The sequence below is a fragment of the Myxine glutinosa genome, chromosome 3 (assembly GCF_964187855.1).
Source record: "Myxine glutinosa chromosome 3, kmMyxGlut1.1, whole genome shotgun sequence".
Classification (NCBI taxonomy): domain Eukaryota; kingdom Metazoa; phylum Chordata; class Myxini; order Myxiniformes; family Myxinidae; genus Myxine; species Myxine glutinosa.
Window position 1 is genome coordinate 163,571,846 of NC_136263.1, and position 12,255 is coordinate 163,584,100.

Consider the following 12,255-nt stretch of genomic DNA (forward strand, 5'->3'; position numbering starts at 1 on the left):
CGAAATCTCGGCTCTCTGCTAACCTTCACTCCTTCATTCCTCTTTTCTCCCGCCTCTGGAACAAACTCCCACACTCCCTTCAATCCCACTCCTCCCTCCAGGTCTTTAAAACAGCTGTTCACCACCATCTCTTATCTTCCCCCATCCAAAACCGTGATCTTTTCTACCCGCACTAATTCACCCCAGATCCACCTTGTTTGTAATTCCAACTTCTTTCCTGGTAGTCCTGGCAGTGTCCATATGTTTTATGCCTCTCCCACCCCCTTTCCCATGCCTCCCCCCCAAAGCCCTCTCCCTCCTACAGATCTCTCGATGTCTCCATGTCTCTCGGTTCCTGCTCTCAAATGTTGTGTTTGTGTCCTTCCCCCTCTCTCCCCATCTTGTCTACCGCTCCCGATGTTATTTGTTTTATGTGTCGGTTTGTCGGTTATGTGTCGGTTTGTCGGTTTGTCTTTCTGTGTGATAAATGTTCGCTCTTTCACGAGCCTCGATCTTGTATACAAAAAAAAAAAAAAAAAAAAAAACCTGGAACTTTATGAATTCGCATGTTGGGTCACTGAATTAGTTCACCAATCAAAAGCTAGAATCTGATTTGTTTTATTTAGCTCAAGAGGTCAAAGGCCAAGGCTGCATAAAATCATCAATTTTCATTTTGTATTATTTTTTAAAACTGTTTTCATTATTTTGAACATATGGAAGAAGAAGTGGACATCTGAATACAAACAGACGCAGATGGGCTTTGCATTGTCAGATGCTTTATAGTTCCCCTTTGCTAGTTTTGCCCAATTGGAGCCTTGCGACCAAATCACTGTCAATTTAATCTTACTTTTCAATTAGTCCCAATTTCATAGAGTAAAAAAATGATGTTCTGGATAAAAAGGCAATTTATTCTGATAAGAGAAGTGCTTGTCGTACACCACAATACTCTTGCAAGGATGGTGGGATTGGAGGACGGAGCAAGGATCGTGGGAAACACTCTTTTTGATGTGCCTCATTTTCCCTGCATTTCCCCTTCCAATCCACTCCAGGTGTCAATGTAATGGCCATTCTGACATTTGTGACAGAAATGATGGCACAAGCTGTCTTTGTCAAAACAACACTGAAACAAGTTGTCTCAGCGGTGAAGCACAAAAAGTCGAGGCTTGCTGGAAGCACCAGGTAATGGAAATTCACCATGATATAATTGTTATGGTAAATCATGAACATTTAACGATCTTTGGTTTTGGGTGAAGAATTCTGACTGAAGCATCTGCAGTACCACTTGCAGCAATTTAATTGCTAAGTAGCCAAGTAAACATCTCTAAAGCAATGAAACACATTATCTGTTGCTCTCTATTATTAAATGAGAGTAATCACTTGAAGTGCGTTTAATATTGAGTTTGCAAACCTGCACTTTTTTGTATACAACGCTGAGGCTAATGGAGGAGCTACAACATAGAATGGTTCAGGACATAACACAACTAAAGAAACAGTATAAAGAGAGGGGGGAAACACCAACAGCAGGGATGAGGGACAAAGTTGAGGGAGACGTAAGGGACGTGGGACAAATGAGAGATTGGGGAGGACACACAGTGTGGTCAATATGGATACATCCGCAAATTCTCAAGAAGGATAAATTGGAAACTTTTAAATATGTGGGCTTGTTGGGGAGGAATAATAGGGGTATAAAAGATCATGGTTTTGAAAGGGGGATGATCGGAGATGGTGGTGAACAGCTGAAGCCCTGGAGGGGAAGAATGAGAATGAAGTGAATGCGCAAGTTGGGTCTGCACTCGACAAAAAGAAAAACGAATGAGTGGAGGGGAGCAGTGTTTCTGTATATTGGGGATTCATTAGAAGGGGCTTGCTGGCACACTGCATCTGCCATACATAAATATGGGGTGGAGGAGGGGGATAGTGGAGGATCATCAGCCTCCACTATCCTAAATAAAGACATCAAGGGGATTTTTCAGAGCATCAGAGAAATTGTTGATAAAGAATATGAACTACAACGCCACTCAGTAGAGCGCATACTCCCGCCGTGGGTCAAGTTGGAATAGTACGATTTCACAAAAGTTTGAGGTAGTACTTCAGTGACAAGACAAGACAACACAAGACAGGCACTGCACAGATATATTAGCCTTTAGCGGTTGCCGAAGACGATAAGAAGAGGCCATTTCGTTGGGTACAAAAGGTTGTTTATTGTACAGAAATCTCCAGCAACTGCTAGCGAACGGAAGTCGTAACGGATTATATAAAAGCAAGAACCCTCTTCGGAGGGCGTGGCTCCAACAGCCGCGCGTGCGTCACGACGACACAACCAAACGTCCGTGTGCGTGGGTTAGACCAAACCCATCGTAATGGTAACCGTCACATGTGGATAAGTTAACCGCGACAAGTGAATAAGGTAACCGCGACATGTGAGTAAGGTAACCACTACATGCGCCCCCCCCCCCCCCCAGAAGGCACGCCACGGGCGTGTACGTAGTTCACGGGTGGAACAGAGCCGGGCCGCGGGTGCTGAGCGGCGGTAGCAGTTGTAGTTGCAGCAGTAGGAATTGCGGGAGTGGCGAGCAGCGGTGTACGCGAAGACAACGAGGCTCCAGCGCGCGCGAAGGTAATGAAGCAGCCGTGCGTGCGCACGAGATGAGCAGCGGTAGTAGCTGTAGTTGCAGGAGCATCAGCCTCGGGATCCGCCGTAGGAGCAGTAGTAGGAGTGGCGAGCAGCAGTACTCGGCCTGTGTGCACGGAGGCGACAAAGTAGCAGTACTCGGCCTGTGCGCGAAGGCGACGGGCAGCAGTACTCGGCCTGTGTGCGCGGAGGCGACGAGCAGCATTGCTCGGCCTGTGTGCGCGAAGGCGACGAAGTAGCCGTGCCCGGCCTGTGTGCGCGGAGGCGACGAAGTAGCAGTACTCGGCCTGTGTGCGCGAAGGCGACGAAGTAGCCGTGCCGCCAACGCCCCGTAACGGCGTTCCTTCGGAGGGTCCCGGAGCTGGTTCGCCCCTCTAGTCGTAGAGGAGGAACCGAGCGCGATGCGCGAACCACATGGCCGCTTGACGTTGCTAAAACTCCGGCAGTTCGACTTTAGGTCTTGTGAAAGAACTTGCGGTCGCAATCCTGCCGTGTTCATATGGCCCCCGAATACGTTCGGGGGCAACGGGGTCACCAGTTTAGCGGTTGCCGAAGACGATAAGAAGAGGCCATTTCGTTGGGTACAAAAGGTTGTTTATTGTACAGAAATCTCCAGCAACTGCTAGCGAACGGAAGTCGTAACGGCTTATATAAAAGCAAGAACCCTCTTCGGAGGGCGTGGCTCCAACAGCCGCGCGTGCGTCATGACGACACAACCAAACGTCCGTGTGCGTGGGTTAGACCAAACCCATCGTAATGGTAACCGTCACATGCGGATAAGTTAACCGCGACAAGTGAATAAGGTAACCGCGACATGTGAGTAAGGTAACCACTACAAGCCTATATATATATATAGAATACATAGAAGATAATGTTAAAAAAACAAAAAACGCAATTTCACTTACATTTTCGGATTCAGCGTTCAATTCTATATAAGTGAGTGTATTTTGAGGCATGTTTGACTTCAAATAAAATTGTAAGCCAGGAAAAACGGTCGTTTCATTCCTTAGGGGTACAACATGTAAAACTGGCCCAAACGTGAAAACAAAACCCGCTCATTTTAAGTCGTACAAGCTAATGCGACCACTCATTCTTCTGGGAAGAATCCCGTGCACATGCTGGTCACTCGTATGTCACCTAAGTCTTTATAAGTTCAGCAAATACTTACACCGCGATTGACATTCACTGAGGTAAATGTTGATATCTCTTCTGAGGTAAAAAAAATAAAAAATAGAATTTAAAGCATTATACATATCAAACGATACATTTTATGAAACGGGGAAACCCAATACACACTTTGGTGGTTTTAAAATGACAGAATATGTCTTTATTAGAAAGAAAAAAAAAAGAACATTGAAGACGACGCTGCTAACAAAATACACCGCTCTAACGCTTAACCACGAGTTTAAACTACATTTACAGCAAATATGAAAACTATTTTCATATCACAATGTTAAATATAGAATATATAGAAGATAATGTAAAAAAAAAAAATGTGCCCTATCTTCCAATGGTAAAAAATCCTTCAAAAAATTCCTGGATCCGGAATAACATCCTGAGCTTCACCAAAAACTATTCAATTCTTCCTTATCCCAAGGGCAATCATCCCACCAACTTTCATCCAAATCCGTTCAGAACTTTTCCAGATATCTTGTTCACACACACACACACACACACACACACACACACACACACACACACACACACACACACACACACACACACACACACACACACACACACACACACACACGATCGAATGCATTACTCCCTGGCGGGAGTAATAAGATGGTTACCAGAACACTGCCGTAGGGCACCCCAACCTTGACGTGGAGACGGGCTGAAAGGATTCCATTGAGCGCCATACGTTGGCTACGAGAGTAGAGGAAGTCAGTAATAGTGGGGTGCCTGGACACTCAGTCATTTCAAATTGATGCAAAAGTTTCGTTTTCAGTATCAATTTGAAGGTATGGGCAAATAGAACAATTTTAGTTCGAGTGTCAAGCACTCATATAAATTTTTTTTGGACCATTTTCCAAAATGGCAGCCATCGAAAATCGTGAATTACTAATTTTCTTTGAAAAAGTTCATAATTCTCACACAATTGCTGTGTAATATGACCTGTATTGCTATCTTATGCTAATACTGTGTGAGGAATCAACTGGAGTCAAAATATTGATGTTTTGAATATTCTGGTATGCCAAAAATCAAAGATGGCTGCCAATTTCGGGCTTTTTTCGCATTATGCCTCATAACTTCTGTCCTATTGAACCTAGAATGGTGATTTTCATGTCTATACCTAATTTTTCATGTATGAGTTATTGAATAAAAAGAAAATAAACATGATTGGAGCATATCGTATATGATATTTCACACCAATGAGACAATAAATACATTGTAATAACGCAAATCGAGTATTTTTTTTCATCTCTTTCCTGTTGAACCTTTTCCAGTTTTTTTATTAGGGCCGTGTCAACGAGCTGGGGATGGTCTGTCTTTTGCCAAAATCAAACCGAAGAAAACCCTTCATTATGTTGGTCACTTTCTCTTTCCAGCTTTCAGATATCATGGATGGCTGAGAAGCTGAAATGGGAGTTTTCAGTGCAGTGCAGATAAATTTAAGAATAACCTCTCTGTCCCTTCATGAACCCAACATTTTTGTGCATCAAGACGGCAGATATACAGGGTGTCGTATAATATTGTTTTTTCTTTCTGTTTTCTGGTGGGCCTAACACATCAGTCCTGCAGACCAGACCCAGCTGTCTGTCAGACTCGTAATTTATATGTAAGCAATCCATAAAGACCCTTGAAGTATTATTGTATAACTAGCCGAAACCCGTGGAACATCCACGGAAGGGAGGATGTGGTGTATGGATAGAGTGTACCATTATGGATGGCATAGGGGATTTGCTTGTCCGAGTAAGAGCTAGGAAGAAAGATGAGAATGAAGAGTGCGTATATGAACAACGTATATATTGCAATCTACTGAAATGGCAACGCTACGATATACTTTTGAAAAATGAATGGATTCGTAATAGGAATCGGCATAGCACCACTCTGGGATTGTCCACTAAGTGGACGGCTTGCTGTCGCCTTCACCCAGCAGACGCCAATACGATGGCGTCGTAAGATGGCGTCGTATCGGCCGTTAATCGGATGCTTTTGGGCCCCAACGTCGGCTAATTCAGATTTTTCGAGTATGGTTGTACGTGATAAACAAAGAGCGCGGTTCGTAGATCGTAAATCCATTAGTGCCGTGGGCATCGGGTCACTGGGTGCGGCGTAAAAGGGATAACAAAGTCGAGTCCTTACGCTATTATTATATAGATACCTTCAACAGTAAGGATGAGAGAGTTGCGTGGACATAGGAGATTTAGAAATATTTATTTGTTTGTGTCGCAGGTTGTGACAACAGTGTGGTCATTTTTGTTTTGCAGTGCACACTCTGCAAGGAAGCATTTCTTGGAATTCCAACAGAAGGCCGACATTGCTATCGAAAAATTGCAGTTGGCCAGGAACATTGTTTTGATCCAACCACTCAAAATAACTGCTACAACGAACAAATCAGAAACCTGCGAGCTGGCCAGGCTCTCTTTTTTGCAATTCAGCCGAAGTTCACCAATGTAGATATTAGAATCACCATTGATATTACCTTTGGAACCATTGACTTGTACATATCAAATTCTTATTCCACATTCACTGTTCACGGGAACAGAAGGGACGGAAAGCATGAGATCAACATCGAAGCTGTTTTCACATCTACGTCACGAACGAAACAACTGTTTTCGAGAAGACAAAGGGATGCCAACAATCACACAGGAGGAGATGCTGCACTTCAAACGAATATTTGGGCTCCGAAACTGCTTCAGCTTGAACAAGCAAAGGGGTTAATCACTTTCGTGAAGGTAAAACATCAGGACACGATTGTCATCATACAGAATGTGCAAAACCGAGCTGTGGTGACGTTTCCTCATGAAGTGCACTCTCTCCGAACTCAAACGTTTTACATGATTGCCTTTGGTGCTGAAGGCCACTCACACTCGCAAGGATTTTTATTTTTCAGACAGGATCAGGTTCATATTGATCTCTTTGTGTTTTTCAGTGTGTTCTTTTCGTGTTTCTTTCTCTTTCTATCGGCATGTGCTCTGTTGTGGAAGCTCAAGCATTACTTGCAAATGCATCGTGAAAGGCAACAGCAGATTATTGAAATGAGCAAAATGGCAAGCCGCCCTTTTGCAAAGATAACTGTCTACATGGATTTTCACACCCGAGTCATAGTTTTCCCCACATGGAAAAGGACCGACAGCAAGTTCTCGCGCATTTATTCACACCCCCATGTTCCAGACGTTGCTCCTTGGAACCGGAAGCTTCTAACTCCCGTCGCCATTAAGAAATCTGATGAAAGCAGGAATAGATTTCGACCTGGTTGGCTGTCCCTGGAGCCCACTGGTGACGGACTGGCTGCTGTTGCCACCGTACTGATGCAATTGCCTGGAGGAAGCTCAACGCCTTGCCAAGTGTGCCTTGCTTCAGCTCTCATCGCTGTTCGCTACGGAGCGCAAGAACGCGCCGGGCACACACAGGGAAGCACGATGCTTCGCAAAACAGCGCTATCAGCAGACAATATGTCTGTCTATTAAGTCTGCTTACACAACGTCTGTTAAAGAAATGCACATTTCACATCTTTGGTGAACATGTGGTTCTGCACAGCACAAATTGCCACATGTGTAAAGCACCTTGTACGGTAGCGTTGCAACTTCACGAAATAAATTAATTATTTATTTATGGCAGAGAATATGCAGTGCTATTTTATGGGGTTTCTACGTCAATATATTTTGAAAGAAAGATGAGAACTTGATATGTAATGGCAAAATGGGATGGAAGTACAATAATGTTGTTGTCGGGGAAGCTACAACATACGCTTGAAAAAAAGGTACAGTATATTGATCTCCATTGTGGTGGAACACGAAGAACACCAAGGACAGGTTTTGGCGAAGTATGATTTAATTTTTAACTGGGTATGTGTGAACATGGGATGCGGTGGAGGACCAGAAGCACATAGTTGTAGGGTGAGCATTAATCGTTGTAGGTATTAGCTAAGATAATTTCTGGGCCTGGAACACAAGATATTCTGGCAGTGAAATGCCATGTTTGAAGCAGCTGAGGGAAGAGAAGGCAAATTTGTAGGAAGTTTCACAGGTAAAATAATGAAGGAAAGTGGAAAGCTTTGGATATTGGAGAGTCAGCCATAAGTGAATTGCTGTGTTAATATTTCTGATGATTTCTGAAGGGGGTTGACTGTGAAAGTCAATAATAAGCAGAGGAATACTGACAAGCTGTCATCCTATCATAGGTCTACTGGGAAAACGCAGACCTGTTCTGTCATTGACAAAGGTGAAGGTATCCAAAGTATTTGGGAGTGAGAGGTAGGATGCAGAGGAACAAGTTTACAATAGAGGCCAACAACCCATTTTACTCTCACCATCAATGTGTGAATGGTTTGTCGGAGCTATTGAAGGAATTGATCCTGGAAAGATTGTCTAATCTGCATCTTTCATTGGAGGTTGCTCAGGAAAGGCCTGGTGAGGTCCAGGAACTTTTATTTGGTATAAACTTCTTCCAAAGGTTGTTTGCAGAATAGGATAGCTTAATTTTTCCAATGCAGCTGAATCTCTGCCTAACCCTTCCGATACAAAAAAGTCCCTTGATTGAAGTATATAGTGTTGATAATCCTGGCCGGATGTATATTTGTTTATACATTCTAACTCTGAAGTTTCTCTCATAGCAAAACCCCTATGTATCAAACACCTAGAATGTCTCCGTTAATGTAAATCTGTGTGCTGTTCTCGGATCAAACGACTGTGTGCTTCAAATTAAATTGATAACACAACAGAGTCCAGTTCCACGCTTACTTCTTCTTCTTTAACAGCCAGAATTATTCCCGCATTCTTGTTGGGTTGGCCAGGGTGAAGATTTGCTCCACACTCTCAAGTACTCTAGCTCCTCACTCTCCATCTCCTCGCTCTCCAACACCTCGCTCCTCACTCTCCAACCCCTCACTCCTCTCCAATTTCTCGCTCCTCTCCAACCCCTAGCCCCTCACTCTCCAACCCCGAGCTCCTCACTCCCCAACCCCTAGCTTCTCACTCTCCAACCCCTAGCTCCTTGCTCTCCAACCCCTAGCTCCTCGCTCTCCAACCCCAAGCTCCTCGCTCTCCAACCCCTATCTCCTCACTCTCCAACCCCTAGCTCCTCGCTCTCACCCCTCGCTCCTAGCTCTCCAACCCCTAGCTCCTCGCTCTCCAACCCCACGCTCCTTGCTCTCCAACCCCTAGCTCCTCGCTCTCCAACCCCTCGCTCCTCACTCTCCAACCCCTCGCTCCTCGCTCTCCAACCCCTAGCTCCTCGCTCTCCAACCCATAGCTCCTCGCTCTCCAACCCCTAGCTCCTCGCTCTCCAACCCCTCGCTCCTCACTCTCCAACCCCTCGCAACCTCACTCTCCAACTCCTCGCTCCTCACTCTAAAACCCCTCGCTCCTTGCTCTCCAACCCCTCGCTCCTCTCCAATTTCTCACTCCTCTCCAAACCCCAGCTCCTCACTCTCCAACCCCTAACTCCTCTCCAACCCCTCGCTCCTCTCCAACCATCCTCATTGTTGTTGCACCAGCATCCTGTGCGAGTCTGTGATCACGTTCGTCGAGGGTCTTGTTCTCCCGTCTCATTCTTTTTCTTGCTGCAATCCAGTGGGGTCACCCGTGGGAATCCCACGGGCATGGACGTGTGTGACATTTGGACATCTTGTTTAGATGCTGCACATTAAATTTTACAAAATGGTTACTGTCAATTCATCAGATCCAGAAATGGTGTAATGAACACAATTTATTTATTTCACATAATATGTGACTCCTCACTCCTCTCCACCTGACTCTCCTCTCTCCACCCTCACACCTCTCCAATCCAACTCCTCCTCACACTCCCCTCCAATACCTCCTCACACTCCTCTCCAATACTTCCTCACACTCCTCTCCAATACTTCCTCACACTCCACTCCAAACCCTCACACTCCTCTCCAATCCCTCACACTCCTTTCAAATTCCTCACACTCCCCTCCAATCGATCCTCACTCTCCTCTCCAATCGCTCCTCACTCTCCTCTCCAATCGCTCCTCACTCTCCTCTCCAACCGCTCCTCACTCTCCTCTCGCTCCTCACTCTCTGCTCCAATCGCTCCTCTCTCCAGCTCCAATCGCTCCTCACTCTCCAACTCCTCGCTCCTCACTCTCCAACTCCTCGCTCCTCACTCTCCAACACCTAGCTCCTTGCTCTCGAACTCCTCGCTCCTCACTCTCCAACCCCTCGCTCCTCACTCTCCAACTCCTCGCTCCTCTCCCGTCTCATTCATTTTGGAAATGGAAGTTTCCACGCAACGCATGAATTGTCACAATCCTCAAGAGGAAGTGTCTCGTAATCATCAAATGGCAAGTAAATTACATTGTGAAAATTAAAGATTTCAAATAAACCTATTTAAAGTGTATGCTCACATAACTAATAAAAAAAAAACGAAGAAATATCTCTCGGTAATTTCCTGAAACAAATTTTACGTTTTACTTCCGGATAATAATGTTGAATGAAATAAGAATGAAGAATTATACGTCGTTTTGTGACAACTGTCATCAAAAGTAAAAGTAATATATCTCAACGGAAAAGAAAAAGCGAATTTTTAATATATGTCGACATTTTCCCCGACTGTTATTTTAGGCGGTGTATTTTCGTGTATCATCGTAGACCGATTTAAAATATATATATCTGCATTTTCCCGTGTGTGCATGAATGTTCTCAATTATTTCTGACACCGAGTCTAAAACCATCAATAAAAATTAAATCAGATGGTGAATTCGAGATAAAATCGTGAGGTTGACTCAATGAATGGGCTTTATATTACAGGCCTTTGAGAAATCATTTCGTTCTATAAACAGAAACTTACATGGGATGCTCTTCCCTTTTTTTTTTCAACCGAGTCTAAAACTATGTTAGCGGCTGTTAACAATGAAATGATATATCGAATTAGAGTTGAAATAAGCCTGTGTGAGAGAGAACGACGGCACGGGCCTAACTAAACAGGTCTCAAAGCTGTTCAAGTTAATAAAATGGTGGATATTTGTTTACATGAAGCCTCTCCAAGAATGGGTGGAGCTACTCTGTAAACGGAGTAAGCCACACCCGCGGACAGACAGACAGACAGACAGAATCACCTTCGCCGATTATAATATAGATTATGTACATGCAGCATTGTTATTTTATTACCTCCACCACCGAAGGTGGCCAGAAGTTATGTTTTCACCCCTGTTTGTCTGTCTGTCTGTGAGCAGGGTACCTCAAAATTCGGATGAAACTTGGTGGACAGTTTGGGTTTGTGACAAGGACGAATTGATTCGATTTTAGTGTAGATCCTAAAGACGCCGAAGACCCAAAAGACACTTACAAACCCGAAGACCATTAATAACCACAAATACCCAAAAGACCTCAAAGATCCTGAAAACCAGCCTGGACCATTGACCACTTGGTCCTTTTTAGATTAAAAATGAATTACAAATAATATCACCAATATCTATATAAATAAAACACAGTTTGTGTGTGTGTGTGTGTGTGTGTGTGTGTGTGTGTGTGTGTGTGTGTGTGTGTGTGTGTGTGTGTGTGTGTGTGTGTGTGTGTGTGTTACCTATCGACTCCTAAACGGAGAGGCTCACGTACTTGATGTTTGGCATAGACATAGCCATTGGGCCTGGGAAGGACATGGCCTACCTAAAAATGACCTCCGATGACGAGATCCATATTTTTTATTCATATGTAACTTAGCACATTTCAGCGAGGAACATTATACACTGATCTCAGCCTGTGCCATAGCAGCTCGCTGATTCGCTCAGAGCAATCACGTGATGTTCCATCCTCGCCGCCTACCTTCTGCTATAAATAAATAAATAAACAATCACCAGACATTTGAATACAAATAAATCAATCAATTCCGGAAGTGTACAAAGTTGGTGGTACGGCTTCTTCTTCTTCCTGATCAGCATCACACTTACCTCAGAAACGTGATGAATGCAACATTCACCCCATTCACCAACCAGCATATATATGAACCCCCTTCCTCTCCTGCTTCCCCCCTCCCTCCTCCCCTCCCATGCCCCCCTCCCTCCTCCCCTCCCATGCCCCCCTCCCTCCTCCCCTCCCCTTCCCCCCTTCCTCCCCCTTCCCCCCTCCCCCCTCTCCTCCCATCTTCCATCCCCCCTCTCCTCCCATCTTCCATCCTCCCTCTCCCCCCCATCTCCTCTTCCTGACCAACCTCCCCCCCCTCCTCCTCCCTCCCACCTCCCACCCTCCCCCCTCCCCTCCACTTCCTCCGCTCCACTTCCCCCCTTCCCCTTTCCCCCCCTCTCCCCCTCCCCCGCCCGGCAACGCCGGGTACTTCTGCGAGTTACAAATAAATTTGTACAAAAAAAAAAGTTTATATTATGATTGGTGTAAATCACGACAACACAGAAACTCAAGTTCAGTCAGGTTATTATCCTCAGGTAAAACAAGCCCGTGCCTCTGCAGTGACGTGTGGTGGGTCTTCAAGGCATTTTGGGTCTTCAGGTTATTTTG

General features: G+C 44.9%; 1 protein-coding gene across 1 annotated transcript in view; it reads left to right on the forward strand.

The window, feature by feature from the left end:
- The window catches only part of MEGF8 (multiple EGF like domains 8), a 250,951-nt gene extending 243,553 nt beyond the window's left edge, over positions 1–7,398 (forward strand). The window contains exons 45-46 of the mRNA XM_078773628.1: positions 1,029–1,158; positions 6,049–7,398. Coding sequence (XP_078629754.1) covers positions 1,029–1,158; positions 6,049–7,251 — 1,333 coding nt within the window. The 3' untranslated portion in view covers positions 7,252–7,398. The remainder of the gene's footprint in view (positions 1–1,028; positions 1,159–6,048) is intronic.
- The last annotated feature ends 4,857 nt before the right edge of the window (positions 7,399–12,255 follow it).